This window comes from Bufo gargarizans, chromosome 1 (assembly GCF_014858855.1).
Source record: "Bufo gargarizans isolate SCDJY-AF-19 chromosome 1, ASM1485885v1, whole genome shotgun sequence".
Taxonomy (NCBI): domain Eukaryota; kingdom Metazoa; phylum Chordata; class Amphibia; order Anura; family Bufonidae; genus Bufo; species Bufo gargarizans.
The window spans coordinates 703,596,901-703,614,788 of NC_058080.1; the positions used below are offsets into that span (position 1 = coordinate 703,596,901).

The following is a 17,888-nucleotide window of genomic DNA, read 5'->3' on the forward strand; positions in this document are numbered from 1 at the left end:
TTGTGAGAGCCTTTAAACGGAACTCACAAGCGGAGCCCCGAACGCAAGTGTGAAAGTAGCCTGAGCACTTGGAATCTGTTTGTCTTATCTTTTTATGTCTTGTTTCTTTAGACCTATAATTATAGGGTCCTACTAATGAGATACCAATGATACTACCTGTCCTAGATTACCATAACTAGTGCCTTCGCTTCCTAATCTCCACTCTGTGACTTTCCCACGTCCCTTTTTTCCTTCAAGTTACTGATGGGACATCCTTCCTTCAATCTCTCTTTTCTGCCCTCTTTATTTTTATTTTTAACAGATTATCAGATATACTCGAATTCTCTGTGACCACATTGTATATATTATATATTTCTCTAGACCCCGCTGAGGAAGGTCGTATTACCCTGGGTTCACACCTGAGCGTTCCTCAAACGCGCGTTTTACGCGCGTTTTTGTCGCGCGTTTTTATGCGCGTTTTTTGTAATAGTAAACGCGCGTTTGACGCGCGTTTGTGTCATTGACTGCAGTGTCCTATGGCCACAAACGCGCGTCAAAACGCCCCAAAGAAGCTCAAGTACTTGTTTGAGCGTCGGGCGTTTTACAGCGCGTTCGTACGCGCTGTAAAACGCCCAGGTGTGAACCCTTCCCATAGGGAAGCATTGGTTTTCATGTCTTAAGCGTTTTACAGCGCGTTTGAACGCGCTGTAAAACGCTCAGGTGTGAACCCAGGGTTAGACTGAAACGTCCGGGAATTATGTCTCATGTGGCTATATACTAATGTACAAATAATGTACTCTGGATGTATACAAATGATAATCTGCAAAAATAATAAAATGTAAAAATTCTTTGCACAATTTTTTGGGGGGAGTGCCGTGGATTAACTTTATACTGTTCAAACACTCACAGGAACCCACACTGGATCCAAGGTGTGCGGAGTACATATTTATTCAAACTGTAAAACAATTACCGGCATCGGCAGGGCCACTAAAATACCGGCCGGGTGGCAACCCTACATTCAGGAACTATTTTACATACAGATCCCTTCCTCACCTCCTGGCTCTGTATTGCTGGTTCTTGTGTCCTCAGCCGCAGGGCTCGGTCTCCGCACAGCAGCAGTCGGTCCTCACTGACTAGCAGAGCTGGCTCATTGGAGGAGAGGTGCTTTTGAGTGACAGTTTTTTGTCCAATCAGCTCTCCTGGGCAGTAAGGCTGGGTCCACAAGGTCCTATTTTCAAGAAAAATCACGGCAAAATTCAGTTTTTGCTGTGATTTTGTAAAAATCTGACCCTGTGGACACAGCCTTACTGACCAGCAGTGCTGATTACATTAAAACCTGTCAGTCCTCCTATGAATCAGCGCTGGTATTCAGCCCCTGAGCAGCACATTATCTCTCAGTCTAAATCTCGGGAAGGGGGCCAAACTCACCAGTGGCCCAGTCCAAGCTGTATAGGGCCCCTGAGTGCCACTCTAGTGAGCGCCTCGGCCGCCTCCGCAGCTCCCGTACATTGTATAGCAGCTGTGCTTGGCAATTCCACCTAAAAACTAAAGCTAATACACAATGTAAACCACTAGGGGGTGCAGTCACTATGGGGTGGGTCTGGGTGTGGACTAAACCAGTGACAGCCGCTGTTCTGACATCATTAAAAGTTTGGTTGTCAGCTCCATTCTCTTACATGGCAGCTGGAATTTCTTAATAAAGAATTGATATGGAACATTGTGGAGTAAGAATTATTCTCGGGCTACGCGGTGACATCTGTTGAGTGACAGCGCGTCATGACAAGTGGTGCAACCAAAAACATCTGTGTGACTTCCTGATTTTTCTGTATAAAAGTAGCCAAATTGCAGAAAAGTTACAGGCGAGTCACACGCAACCTGCACTGGAGTCCATCGTTGTATGCAACTTGCGACTAAGGCTACTTTCACATTTGCATTCTGTGCGGATCCGTCATGGACGGATCCGTTCAGATAATACCACCATCTGCATCCGTTCAGAACGGATCCGTTTGTATTATCTGTAACATAGCCAAGACGGATCCGTCTTGAACGCCATTAAAAGTCAATGGAGGACGGATCTGTTTTCTATTGTGCCAGATCGTGTCATAGAAAACGGATCCGTCCCCATTGACTTACATTGTGTGCCAGGACGAATCCGTTTGGCTCACTTTCATCAGACTGACACCAAAACGCTGCAAGCAGTATTTTGGTGTCCGCCTCCAAAGAGGAACGGAGACAGAACAGAGACAAACTGATGTATTCTGAGCGGAATATTTTCCATTCAGAATGCATTAGGGCAAAACTGATCTGTTTTGGACCGCGTGTGAGAGCCCTGAACGGATCTCACAAACGGAAAGACAAAACGCCAGTGTGAAAGTAGACTAAAAATCCTTTTTTTTGTGTCACGGTCGCACTACTAGATGGCTGCAACTTTGCAACCTAATTTATAATTTGATACAATGTTGCAATTCATTATATTGTGCAATTATAGCTTATTCATATTGCACAATACATGGATTGGTCTGTCCCAGGAATACCTTGACAGGGACAGGCACTGCTACCTGTGACTCTCCAAATACAACCCCCAGCATTCCCTGGCTGGTTATCAGACCATGCTGGGAGTTGTAGCTGCTGTCCACTGATATGTAACAGAAGGTCACTAAACAGAAATGTAGCGAGCTCTATAGTAGACAGCAAAAACAGCATGAATCCGAAATTACTGCACAGCAGCTGGTAGATTGCGCACAAGTTGGCTTCAGTCCCCAGGCTGTAGTTATGTGTTCACCTGGTGAGGTGGCAGATCTTTAATCAGCAGGACCTGTGTAGAAGGCTGGACGGTCAATGTACCAGAGCTAGAGGACCAATGTAGCAGAGCTGGTGACCTGGTGTAGCACAGATGTAAAATCGGTGTAGCAGAGTAAGGCCTCATGCACACGACTGTTGTGTGTTTTGCGGTCCGCAAACCGCGGATCTGCAAAACACAGATTTGCGGAACGGCTTGGACAGCCTTTAATTTAACTGCCTATTCTTGTCCGCAAAGCGCGGACAAGAATGGGACATGTTATATTTTTTTGCGGACCACAGAACGGAGCAATAGATGCGGGCAGCAGACGGAGTGCTGTCCGCATCTTTTGCAGCCCCATTGAAGTGAATGGGTCCGCATCCAAGCCGCAAAAACTGTGGCTCGGATGCGGACCAGAACAATGGTCGTGTGCATGAGGCTTAAAACGGAGGGCCAATGTAGTATAGTTGAACTGAGGACCGATGGAAGTGTGCCGATGTAGTAGAGCTGTACTGAGAGTTGAACGCAGCATCAACGTAGCATGCTTGAACTGAAGGCCTTTTAGCACATAGCTGAGATGGCCAAAAGAGCAGGAGAAGCACTACCACGACGTAGACCAGAAAAGGTAGAGCAAGCTGGAGGAGCAGAGAAAAGCAGCACATGGTGCTGGATCTGGGAGAGAAGAGTAACCTTTGTGGCAGGGCAATGACATCAACTTGCAGCTTGTATTCCCTGCTGAACAGGATCCTGGAGTTGAATTTTGTAATCAATGCAATGGAAATCAAGTGAGCAATGATTACAAAATCCCTAGGTGGCAAAAAGATGTTAAAAAATGATAGTAACCTTGTGGTCTTACATGAGATCTGTAGTACCCCACACCTGAGGATACCACCATTTGTATAAAGTTTGCATTGTTACGTATTTTATTGTTTGCTTCTGGCCATTGCTACCAAAGGATGGCAGGAACAGGGTTAACCACCCTGTTCCTTCCCACTTGGTAGGAGTAAGCTGGTCCTGCTTCCTGCCAGGAGGGGTCGATCCTGTCCAGAGACAGAGGGGAGAGGAAGCACATTGCAGAGCTCCTGTTACAGATTGCTAGACAGCAGAGTGAACCTCTACCACCATCAGTGAAGACCTTTCTGCAAGGTGAGGGAAGACACCCAGCACCAGACTGCAACACTTCATCAGAGCCACTACCACTCCCATTCTCTATACCCGCTCCTCCTGAGGGGCTTGCTGCAGATCTGTCCAAAAAGTGACAAAGCTTCAATGCCAACTCTTTAGGCATGGTGGATATAGCTGAGGCTATTGTTGCTGGTACAATGAGGCCCATTGAGGCTGAACCCCTTGTCCAAAGAGAAGGACCCTAACTTTGGTTGGCTTTATCCTAGTTTCCCTTAGGTGGTGTGGATCTCCTCTCCACAGGCACTGCAGCATTACCAAAAGTTAGTACCAGCCTGAGGGTCTTGGGAGAGTGAACAATGGGAAGAAGGCAGAGAGGTAGCTATAGGGAGTACAGAGGTGGCAGCTGCATCCAGGGGCTGGTTCCTGAGGTGACCCAAAGGCTTTTTTGACATATAAGAAGCTCAGTATTATAAACGGTACATTGTGTGTGTGTGTGTGTGTGTGTGTGTGGGTGGGGTGGGGGGGGGGGGGGGGGGTCCCATTACAGATTTTATGTTGGGGCCTAAGAGCTTCAGGAAAGACCAGTACCTTAAATGAAGTGTAATAGGTGGCAGGTCCTCTTGGTGTGGATTTAATTGTATAGGAGTAAGGCCTCATGCACATGACTGTTCCGTTTTTGCGGTCCGCAAACCGCAGATCTGCAAAAAACTGAAGCCGCCCGTGTGCCTTCTGCAATTTGCGGGACGGAACAGGCGGCCCATTGTAGAAATGCCTATTCTTGTCCGCAAAACGGACAAGAATAGGACATGCTATATTTTTTTTTTGCGAGGCCACGGAACGGAGAAAAGGATGCGGACAGCACACGGAGTGCTGTCCGCATCTTTTGCGGCCCCCTTGAAGTGAATGGGGCTGCCCCCCTTTTCTATGTCCGCCCCCCCCCCCCCCTTCAACTGTGCACAGACCTAAAAAGCAACAATGAAGTAATAAAATAGCCTGTGATGAAATGTTCCTGACGGTGCAGTTATAACTTATTACAGTACAGAAAGTAAAGGGCAAATATCCGCAGAGATGACAATCGCCCCCCCTGAGATTCCATCCTTAGACTCTTCCAGGGTGAGGGATGATGGGGGTGAGCACCCAGACAAGTGCAAGGTGACGTGCTCCAGGGACTTGATGTGTGTGTGTGCAGCTCTGGGTGGGGAGGAGTGAGTGTCTGCAGAGGATGGGAGGTGTCCTGCTCCAAACTTATAAGCTCACACACAGCCCTCACTCAGATTCACTTCTCAGCCTGCAGCATCACGGCTCCCCCTGACCCAGAGGCTCGCAAACATGGGGCGCCAGAAGGAGCTTATCAACAGCATCAACTCCATGCTGCGCATCAGGAACAAGCTGCTCAGGCAGGCGCTGTCCGAATGTCTGGGCACCCTCATACTTGTCGTAAGTAACTTAAATATTCCCACTGGTCTACTTCTTCTATTATTATATTTTCATTTATATCATTATCGTTTATTGCATATTTTTGTTGCAAACTTTTATTAATCTATTTTTGTTTATTTTTACCTTTTCTTTATTATACTTTATTTTCATTACATTTGTGGTTATTATTACAGTTTCTTCTTCATGTTTTACATACTATATATTATGTAGTGTATAACCAGCCACCTCTGTACATGGACCTCATTTTCCTCGCAGGTCTGCAGTAACTCCACAGGTGTAAAGGAGCATCTGGTCTGTTGTTTGTAATCTAACTGTATGGGGAAAGGGGATGAATGATCTCAATTGGTGCTCCCTTTTAAATGAATGGAACATGCTTTTAGTAATGGAAAAATCTGCAACCAAATCAGCAGTGTGTGAAGGCACCCTAGGTGGGGGCTACACGGTGATCTTCGGCCGCGATTCTCATCCCATAAGCAAAAGATCGCTGTGTAGCAGCCATTGAATGGTATTGGGGGTTGCGACTTGTTGGACTATTTTGCAATTCTGGGTCCTTGATCACTGCAAGCTGCGATTGCGCTGCTACTCCATTCAGTCCAACGCAGCGATATTTGGTCGTGCGAGGGGTGTCGAAGCCAAGATCAACGTGTACTCAAAGCCTAATACTTTATCATTGGTTTAACTCTCGGTGTCCCAGGTTGAAATAGAGCAAGCCTCTCAGCTAAGTTGAACTTTTTGGTAGATCCAGTCTAATATAGTCGCTGGCGGTCCTGACAGGACTGGCCATGCTGGATTTCCTAACAGTTGATCAAGGGATAAGCGGTGCCTGCCAGCTGTTTCCCTCTCCTCACGTGTACACCACAGGACCCAGCAGTGGGATCTTCACTATTAGCCAGATGTGCACCTTGGGTGGTGATTTTGTTTTGTTCCTTTTACTATATCTGGGAACATAGCTGATGGTTTATATAATCCATTGTTTTGCTTTTTTTGGGAAACTACAGGACCTGCTGCAAGTTCTAGCAGGAGAGCCAAAGGTTTTTTGTGTTGTTGAATTAAATAGAAGGTCACAAAATAGAAATTCAGCAAACTTCGTAGAAAAGATAGATAGTAAAGCGCCAAACATTGCATGTACATAGATAACCTACTGGGTGCGGGGTGGTGGCCCTGGGTGGTGGCCCTGGGCTTGACTCTGAGCAGTGGCCACATCTACACATGAGGTTTTCATGTTCTCCCCTCGTGGGCTTATGGGTTTCTTCCACATAGAGATTCATCGGTCAAGGATCTACCTATGGAATAGGTCCAAGTGTGCGCATATGTTAGAGCTCCTGGTGAGAGGAATGAGATACTGGAGATTAGATTGAGAATTCTTGGAGACAGGGATGATGAGAGTGACATCTTGGGTAAAATACTGCAAAATTGATTGTGAGTTACTGGCGTCAGGGATGATGATGGTGATACCATGGGGGAAATGTCACTGCAATAGAGCTGAGCTGCCATACCAGACACTACTCATGGACAGGTGTGGTGCTGTTTTTGGAAGAAAGCAGCCATGTCTTTTCTTAATTCTGGAGGACCTTTTAAGGTTGTGAATTTTAGTGTCAAGAATGAAGGGGATGTTATATCCTATGAGAAACAAGGGTTAGGGCTCGTTCACGCGAACGTGTGATGCCTGTTGCCGTATTGTGGATCGCAGTTGCAGATCCGCAATACACGGGCACCATTCCGTGACCATTCCGCATAACGGATGCGGACCCATTCATTTCAATGGGTCCGCAAATCCGGAGATGCAGAACGGAAGAACGGAACGGAACACTACGGAAGCACTGCGTTCTGTGCTTCCTCACCGCAAAAAGATAGAACTTTCTCTATCTTTTTGCGGAACGGAAGGATTGCGGACCCATTCAAGTGAATGGTTCTGCGATCCTCATGCGCCTGCCCCACGGACGGTGCCCGTGCATTGTGGACCGCAATTTGCGGTCCACAGCAAGGGCACGCACTTCACACGTTCGTGTGAATGAGCCCTTAGATTGTGAGCTCTTGGGAGTGATATATTGTATCAAATATTGACTGATAGATTGTGAACTCCTGAAAACAGGGATGATAGGAGTGATGCATTGTACAAAATACTGAGATTATATTGAAATCTCCTGAGGCCAGAGATGATAGATTGTGCTGGGTTTGCGTTCTGTATACGGGCAGTTTTTTTACGTCCGTATACCGACCCATTCATTTCAATGGTTCCGCAAAAAAACAGAATGTACCCCATATGCATTCCGTTTTTGTATTTCCGTTTTTCCGTTCCGTTCAGAGATAGAACATGTCCTATTACCCGCAAATCACGTTCCGTGTCTCCATTCAAGTCATCGGGTCCGCAAAAAAAACGGAACACACACGGAATGTACTCCGTATGTCTTCCGTATCCGTTCCGTTTTTGCGGAACCATCTATTGAAAATGTTATGCCCAGCCCAATTTTTTCTATGTATTTACTGTATACTGTATATGCCATACGGAAAAAAAAAACTGAATATACCGGAAACACTACGGAAACAAAAAACTGATCCATTAAAAACGGCCCGCAAAACACTGAAAAAGCAATACCTCAGATTGTGAGCTCCTGGAGACTGCGATGATGGGAGTGGTAGATTTGGTAGAAATTGAGATTAGAATGTGATTATAGTGTGGACTCCCGAGGTCGGGGATGATGGGGGTGATACATGGTATAAAATATTCAGATTTAATTGTGAACTCCAAAGGTGAGGGAGAATAGAAATGATATATTATGTGAGGTTAGATTGTGAGCTCCTGGGGAGAGAGATGATGGGAGTAATACACTTGGTAAAATGTTAAGACTAGTTTGTAAACTTCTGGAGTGAGGGATGGTGACAGTGATACATTGTGTGGGGTTAGATTGCGAGCTCCTGGGGCGAGGGTTGATGGATCTGATGTTGTGTGTGATATAAATTATTATACCACCGCCACATACATTCAGTGAAGACCCTGGGCCTAAACTACAGCTCTACTGCGCCACAGAGCAGCATAAAACACCGTGCCATATTCTCGCCACCGGCGGCTGCATTCTTGCAGCCCAATCTCCTGTATCATTAGCACAAAGCTCTCCCTGATGGGATGAAAGCGGTGATTTAAATAAGAACCCCGGGGGGAAGAGACTGAGAGAATAGGTCTGCAGTGTTCCTCTAGAAAGCTGTATGCCGGGGAACACATGCGCCATTCACCCCCAGGGATGGACTGCTGCTGCCTAAACAAATAGCCACAAAAATAACGTATCACCTGACCATAAGGACATGGAACTGATACTGGGTGTCACATGCCGGGGGGTGGGGTGGGGGATCTTTAGTACTCAGTGTTATTCTACAGCACAATATTTCATGGGATCACATTTCGGAAATGGGGGGGGATTGTTTGCATCAATCATACTTGGCCGAAGGTGCACGTTCTTTCTATGGTGGATGGATAAAATACTAATTTAGGGATTATTAAGGCATGTCATACGGTCCGCTCGGTGGAGGAGCCCCACCAATGCCTGACCTTGACCCTTCTAATTCGAATGAATAGGTGTAGTGGACTACCATTTATTTCAATGGGGTCATTTACTAACATTATACGCCAGAATTGTTGCAATTGTTTGAGACTTTTTAAATGCCTGTGCAACAATATTTTGTCAAACGGGCATTTTTACGCCATCAGGGGCTGGACATTTGGCTCTAGCAAATTTACTATCCTTTATGCACGCCTCGTCATAAAATAGGCAAATCCTCCGGCAGTGGGGGGAAACAAAGACCGGTGTAAAAAGCCAGTCTGTAAATGACCCCCAATGACTATTCTCTACCATCACTGGTCAGCTCTTTCCTAGGATTTCAGGAGTCATCTAACGATATAGTGCCATCACATAAGGAATAAGCTGCACTGCGATTTTGGCCGCAATAGCTGTCCCACGACCAAAGATCACAGTGTAGTGGGGCTGCCTTAGAAATAATTGGGGTTGCAGCAAAACTCACACGTTTGCTGCGACTGCGACACACAAAATGCTAAAAATTCAGCAGTGTTGGATTTTTTGGTGATTTACATTTCGCGGCCGCAGAAAATATGCCAATTCCGCTGTGACCCCAGTTATTCCTATGGCAATCTTTGGTCTTGGGACAGCTGTCACGGCTGAAATCGCTGGGAAGCCGATCCTTTAGGCCCCCTGCACACGACAGTAGGTGTCTCGTTGCCGTATTGTGGACCACATTTGCAGATCCGCAATACACAGGCACCGTTTCGTGTGCATTCCGCATCACGGATGCGGACCCATTCACTTCAATGGGCCCGCAAATCGAGAGATGTGGAATGGTGCGGAACGGAACCCTATGGAAGCACTACGGAGTGCTTCCGCTGGGTTTCGTCCTGTACTTCCGTTCCGCAAAAAGATAGGACATGTCCTATCTTTTTGCGGAACGGCTGGATCGCGGACCCATTAAAGTGAATGGGTCCGCGATCCGCTGTGGCTGCACCACGGACTGTGCTCGTGCATTGCGTGTGCAGGAGGCCTTAGGCTAAATGCACACGATCAGGATTGTGTGCGGATTTCCCGAGCGGATTTGCATGCAGAAAACCCCCACCCTAGGTCATGTACAATGTATTCAATGAGAACTTTTAATTCTCATGTACAAAATGCTAATTTTTTTTTGACCTGTGGTGCAGATTTTTTTAATCCGCCGCATGTCAATTTATTTATTTTTTTCCTGTCCAAATTTTCTCCATTCACTACAATGAGGACAGTAAAATCCGCACCAATTAATACGGATTGTCTGCACGGATTTCCCTGCAAACACCTGCGGATTTCAGTACGGATTCTCCTCACATAAATCCTGAACTCTTTAGTTTCGGATATGACACATTGTCTATTTGACAGGCTGCCCACAGCCCCAGGCCCTGCTGCACTAATTTGATAAGGAACTGCCGGGCACCTGGCGTGGTCTTGAAAATGTCAGCGTGTAGGAAAAGTTCATCTGGGATCGGACGGCAGCAGGTAGCAATGACTAGTGACCCAGGTTCATCGCTTACAGGACCAGCCCAGGTTCTCATATAGATGTTAAAGGGCCACTCCACCTGAAGTCGGCGGCCTATATAAGCTAATCATTTCTGTTCCCCTGGGATCCGCACCTATATCTCATGCACATGAACGTATTTATTTCCTCCGTTTCCGTTCCGTTTTTTTACAGGTCCGTATACGGAACTATTCATTTTAATGGAGCTTGGAAAAAAAATACATACGGAAATGACATTCCGTGTCCGTATATCCGTTCCACTAAAAAAAATAGTCTTTCGGACAAGTATAGGCATTGTTACAATGGATGCAACACGGACGTCATCCATTTTTTTTGCGGATCCGTGTTTTTCTGGCCGCAAAAAACATACGGTCGTGTGCATGAGCCCTTAAAGAAATTCCTGTTTACATAGATAGGCTAATAATTAGTGATGAGCGAACTTCTGTTTTAAGTTCGGTGTCTAAAGTTCGGCTTCCGGTTAGCGGAGAATCCCGATATGGATTCCGACTTCCGTTGTGGTCCGTGGTAGCGGAATCAATAATCGGCCATTATTGATTCCGCTACCACGGACCACAACGGAAGTCGGAATCCATATCGGGAACCATATCGGGATTCTCCGCTAACCGGAAGCCGAACTTTAGACGCCGAACTTAAAACAGAAGTTCGCTCATCACTACTAATAATGTGTCCTTGTCCTGCTCACACAGCTGCAGTTTTGTTACAATGTGTCCATCTAGTCAATCCTCTATGTGACAACCACAGCACAAACCTCCTGGTCAGGACTCCACACTGACACATTGTAACAGTTCTGCATAGCCTCAAATCTGCTCCAAACAAATCCACAGGGATCAGCAAGTCCGGCACTCCGGCTGTTCTAAAACTACAACTCCCAGAATCCTCCTTTCACTTCTAAGGGAGTTACAAAAAGAGCTGAGTATGTGTGCATGCTGGGAGTAGTAGTTTCACAGCAGCTGGAATGCCGAAGGTTCTAGACTAGGGTCACCCAGCTTTCCAACTGGTGACAGAACAGGGACTTTTATGAACTGGGACTGCCCCTCTGGTTGTGGGAAGGAGGAGGGGGGGGGGGGTGTTCTTCCACTTTGCACACATTTGGAAGGATCCCTAAAGTAACGGATCCTTTTCTATTAGTCCTGTGTAGATTTTGATTTTGCCTCCAGGTCTGTAAACTTTTATGAAGAGACGGCTTCCGGTGTTTGCAAGTCACTCAGGAAGAAGGACAAGTGCCATTAGAGTTTTATAGGGAAGCTTTGAAGTGACCTGCGCGGGGACGGTGACGATGGCTGGGTGACGATGGCAGTGACTCAGGGGCTGGTGTGCAGATTATGATGGTGCACAGCTCTGGTGTGCATTGTGCAATGACAGGACAGGGTGGAGTACACAAATTGTGAGGTGGGGGCACTCGCATTGCATAATGGTAATAAGGGGTGATGGGCGCTGCCCATTATATAAGGAGGGAGGGGTGGTGGTAAAAAATACTTGACGTGAAAAGAGGTAGTGGAGGCCAATCCCTTCTACTGAGGCAGAGGTAATGTCCTAAGTAACCTCATTCAAGAAATAGGTTAATTAATAGGTTGCCTGTGCAAGCTGCAGTACCAGTTTTGGCCTCTGGAGGCAGAGCTCCAAATCTGCATTTGGTTGACATTAGAATTTGTAGGCTAGCCTACAGCAGGGTAGGAATGCGCCCCTACCTGTACCAAATATCAGCCTACATAACATGAGGAATTTGATTCGAAGGGTTGAATGGGTGCGCTGTGACCTATTGGAAGTTCTCGATCAGTTCCTAGCTAGAACAGCATGTTATCAGGGAACATAAAAAAAAGAAATGTCTGAAAGAATAGACTGTAAGATTATTTCTAGAAATGAGAGAGACTGAATTACCTGTGCATCGATATCCACTGGGATAGACCATGCTGTAGGAATTGGCCACGCATGCATGATATGAATCTAGTCCAGGGATCAGCAACCTTCGGCACTCCAGCTGCTGTGAAACTACAACTCCCAGCATGCACACTTACTCAACTATTCTTGTAACTCCCATAGAAGTGAAAGCAGGATTCTGGGAGTTGTATTTTCAGAACAGCTGGAGTGCCAGCGGTTGCTGATCCCTGATCTAGTCAATGTTCCATGCAGTCCTATGTAAAATCACATGGGAATCCCCCTCCAAGTGCGTATATTAGAAAAGGTTTACCACTAATGCTCTGTAACCACAGATAATACATGACGATCTGTAGAGCTTCTGTAGTTGGTTGCACCCAGGGGTGCACCTAGCCTTTCTGCTGCCTAAGGCGACAATAGAAACGGCGCCCCCCTCCAGCCCTACTGTTAAAAGTATACTGTGATACAGTGGTCTATAGAGAGACGAGCCCTAACACAATGGAAGAACTCCATGCCCATGCCCCCCCCCCCCTAGTAGGAGATACATCAGCCCCTGCCATGCTCAGTGGGTACGGCGTGCCAGCTTTTAGTACTGCACTATACCCGTCATGTTCTAACAAGACATATTTTATTAGTAATTCGTTCATTCTCCCAGCAGACTGCTTCGTGCTATAGGTTAGTCCTTGCCTGCCCCAGAATTAAAGAATTTTTGCAGACTGAGGATATAAATCTCACCCTCAGCCGTGATGAGACGCAAGCAGTCCTGGCCAACAGTGGGACCTATCGTGCCAAGACTGCAGGATGCCCAGGAAGTTTCTGTTTACATTGCGGAGGGTCCGATCAAGTCCAAAGTCCCTTCCTGAAGTGAGAAGGTGCCAGGAGCCGCAGGAGATTAACCACATCTATAATGCATAAGACACCACGCCTGTATCTGAGGGGGGAAAAAATCCTAAATCAAGAGCATTTCCAAATGTGATCCCAAATGAATCCAGAAATAGAGTGATTGACTTGTTTCTGGAAAATTGCTCCAGATACTCAGCTTTCCCAGAGTCCTGATGGCCAGCAGCATGGTCTGTGTGACCAGACACATTCTCCATTCAGTAGTCTGGATGAGAAATCCCAATCATTTTTCCGTAATGGATTGTAACTTAAAGCAATGTTGCATCACCCTGCCAAGCCTGCTTGCCCCATGTCCGTGCTGCCATACCCCATGTTATTGCACGGGTTACCTACAAGTGGTTTGTAATGCAAGGTGCAACGACCAGGAGGGGTTAATGCATTCCTGTGGTTTTTGGCTTGGCAGGAAACCATTAGATATTTAATCCATTAAGCTGAGTGCACACATCATAGGTGAAGAGCCAGAGAATATGGAGAAATCAGCTCCAAATGAAGGCTCCTCTGGGGAATTGGGTGAAACCCATTTATGCCAGTTTTTCATGTTTCCATTGCGTCCGGTATAAACGATGATCACATAAAAACACAACGTAGTTAAGGGTGGCCATAGAAAATAGTGGACAGTGGCAGAGCCACCCATCCTTGGTCATCCTTGGTGAGTGGTTGTCCCATCAGGCCACGGAATCTTCTAAAGAAAGATGGCATTATCCTTCTACCCTTTTTTTTAAAAAAAAGAAGTTTAAACTCTACTCTGTTGACTACATAGCTGAATCCAACTAATGTTATCCTGAATTTGACCGTTGCCATCTTTTTATACTGTAGTCACATCTAGAGCTGCATTCACAGCTTCCCTAGCAAACAATCTAAACGTTGTGGTGTGTTATGATGCCTAACAGCTCCAGTCTGATGATCTCATCAGGAACCGCTCTGTGCAAATAGAAAGCAATGCAGCTTCTGAAGTGAATGGAGAGGAACGATTAAGTAACTCGAAATCAGTAGAAGATGGGTAGAGGACCGCATCTGCAAAATACCAGAAAATAACATATATCAACCATCTATCTAGAAAACTAAAAACATTCCTTGGCACTCCAGAGAAGTAAAATGAATGTGACTTTTAATTCACCAACGCAACGTTTCGGTCCACAGACTGGTCCTGCTTGAGGAAGGTTTCAGTTTGCGGACCGAAACGTTGCGTTGGGGAATTAAAAGTCTCATTCAGTTTTACTTCTCTGGAGTGCCGTGGAATATTTTTTGTTTTCTGTGTTTTTGGAGATTGAATCGCTTCAAAATCGTTTTTGGAAGTGCGGTGCCGTTCATACCATATATCACTTTTGCTATCTATCGATCGATCTAGCTCAAGTCCACTTTCATTGAAGTAACAGTAGAGTACAAATTCCTCTGGAGTAATTGGCCTTTATCCTCTGAACCTGGGTGTATAGATAGCTCAGTGTTTGACATAAGTGGGATGACAGCTCCAGATTCTTTGGCTCAGGTTCCTTCACAACATTATCAAGGATATGAGTCCCCACACTTTAAGGACACAAGAGACCCTCAGCTTACGTATCAATCTTCTAATGGGCGTAGACTGGTGGCTTCAGTTTATATTTAGATGCAAAAATCTTGCATCATTTGAGAATGCTGACTGAACCTATAATGTCCTCCTACAGATGTCTCAACGGTCTTCTCCAGTGAAGGCATTTTAAGATAAGAGTGGTCTAAAGTTTGGGTTCCTCATTATGTGAAGCCAAGGGAGCCCCTCGAAAGCTGCCATTATAGATGATGGAAGTGCTATCATTAGTCCAGGAAAGAGGTGGTTACCAATAGGAGGCACCCCTAAATTAGACAAATTTGCCCAATTTTGAACAGTCTGTTCTGATTTTAACATCTCAATTAGTAACAAACCCTATAATTACAAAACTGGCCATTAATAATATATAAACGTGTTGCAGAAGTATCCCATGGAGAGGCCATGGTCAGGGACGATAGGTGTGGGAAAGACCTTGTTCATGCCGCCCCTTGTCTCCTTTAAGGTGTGAGAAGAAGAAAGGGTTGAACAAATGGCTTTCCCTTCTTTCCCAATAATGGGGGAAACAGTTGTACCATAGGTGTAGGTCAATGGATACACAAGAAACAACACTTTAGCCCAAATCATTGAGTTGGGCATGAAATATTACAGTTGGGGTGAACTGAACTAAAATTGGTCCACCACCCTATCCCTACCTACCTATCTATCTATATAGTATGTTTATTCACCAAATGGCAACGTTTCGGTCCTCTTTCTGGAACCTTTCTCAAGCATGGTGCATATAAATAGGGAAGCCAATTTACAATCAATAATCCATACAATTATGTGCAAATCAATCCAAAACAACATGATTATATAGTGTATACATAAAAATTCATTAATATATATAATGCAGTATTATCAGTGATCAAAACAATTCATCATAATGTGTCTTATTAAAAACCAATACAAATGCTTAATAAATTATCAGGTGGCCATAATGTGTACCACTACAGGGATTATTCAATCAGCTGACAGCAATCATCCATTGTGCTCTATATGTATTGGAAATATATATATATATATGGGTGAATATAGGGCCTTACTCATCTCGCCACAATATCTCATGCGTCGGGGTGTGTCCAGAGGCAGCACAAAATAAATTAATAACCTCAATTAATTAATTCTCTTGAGTGTCAATTGACCCTCCAACTCCATTCCAGAGTGCCATGGAGGAGAAGATACCCCAATGAATAAGTAATATGGATCAGTCACCCTTATGGATCATAGGGGCACATGGTAATGTGTGGTTGGCCCAGACCTCTCTGATGGAAACCCTTGGACAGAAGTTCTGTCTCACAGTTTTGTGTTTGACAATATTTCTGAAATTGGCCATGACGTCCATTTTGATTCCATGTCACGTCACACTCTGCATACAGTCACCAAACAGTCCTCTGCACACAAGTGCACAATGCATGTGGATGGGTGCCCAACAGGATGCTCACTCTCTGCAAACATATACCGGATCTAGAGGCTGGTAATGCCAGCTGGCTGCCAACCCATAAATGTTCCACTGAAAACTCTTCATTTGACCAATTTTAAAGAAGCCACTTATCCAGCAGAAACCATCCAGTGACTTTGGGGGTAATGTGTCCAAGAGTTCATCAGCTGGAACTTTTCACATGTCTGTGGAGTTTCTCAAGTCACCTTTGTTTGCTCAGTAGACTTAGGTCGGTTCATTTCCATTGACTATAATTAGTGCACAATGAGGTTTATTGACCGAGTGTGAAGTGTGCTTAACTGGCATCAACATGGCCCCATTACTGTACACTACATCTCTGTGATTGGACATAATGATCAGTAAAGTGGTTTCTGCCCAAGAAGTGAACATATATAAATAAGTCAAGTCACAACATGTCTTGTATGCTATTATATAAATTATGATCTACTAAAATAACACTGTCCCCAATGTACAAAAATATAACTACTATAATACTGCTACTATGTACAAGAATATAACTACTATAATACTGCTGCTATGTACAAGAATATAACTACTATAATACTGCCTTATATGTACAGGAATATAACTACTATAATACTGCTCCTACAGTATGTACAAGAATATAACTACTATAATACTGCCTCCTATGTACAAGAATATAACTACTATAATACTGCTCCTATGTACAAGAATATAACTACTCTAATACTGCTCCTATGTACAAGAATATAACTACTATAATACTGCCCCTATGTACAAGAATATAACTACTATAATGCTGCCTCCTATGTACAAGAAAATAACTACTATAATAGCAGTTATATTCTTGTACATAGGAGGCAGTATTATAGTAGTTATATTCTTGTACATAGGAGCAGTATTATAGTAGTTATATTCTTGTACATAGGAGGCAGTATTATAGTAGTTATATTCTTGTACATAGGAGCAGTATTATTGCAGTTATATTCTTGTACATAGGAGACGGTATTATAGTAGTTATATTCTTGTACATAGGGGCAGTATTATAGTAGTTATATTCTTGTAAATAGGAGGCATTATTACAGTAGTTATATTCTTGTACATAGGAGGCAGTATTATAGTAGTTATATTCTTGTACATAGGAGGCAGTATTATAGTAGTTATATTCGTGTACATAGGAGCAGTATTATAGTAGTTATATTCTTGTACATAGGAGCAGTATTATAGTAGTTATATTCTTGTACATAGGAGGCAGTATTATAGTAGTTATATTCTTGTACATAGGAGGCAGTATTATAGTAGTTGTATTCTTGTACATAGGAGGCAGTATTATAGTAGTTATATTCGTGTACATAGGAGCAGTATTATAGTAGTTATATTCTTGTACATAGGAGCAGTATTATAGTAGTTATATTCTTGTACATAGGAGCAGTATTATAGTAGTTATATTCTTGTACATAGGAGCAGTATTATAGTAGTTATATTCTTGTACATAGGGGGCAGTATTATAGTAGTTATATTCTTGTACATAGGAGGCAGTATTATAGTAGTTATATTCTTGTACATAGGAGGCAGTATTATAGTAGTTATATTCGTGTACATAGGAGCAGTATTATAGTAGTTATATTCTTGTACATAGGAGGCAGTATTATAGTAGTTATATTCTTGTACATATGAGCAGTATTATAGTAGTTATATTCTTGTACTAAGGGGGCAGTATTATAGTAGTTATATTCTTGTACATA

The 17,888-nt window shown here is 44.3% G+C and overlaps 1 protein-coding gene across 1 annotated transcript in view; it reads left to right on the plus strand.

Moving 5' to 3' along the window:
* Positions 1-5,146: 5,146 nt before the first annotated feature.
* The window catches only part of AQP3 (aquaporin 3 (Gill blood group)), a 28,043-nt gene continuing 15,301 nt past the window's right edge, over positions 5,147-17,888 (plus strand). The window contains exon 1 of the mRNA XM_044276290.1: positions 5,147-5,320. Within this exon, the coding sequence (XP_044132225.1) occupies positions 5,213-5,320 (108 nt within the window). The 5' untranslated portion in view covers positions 5,147-5,212. The remainder of the gene's footprint in view (positions 5,321-17,888) is intronic.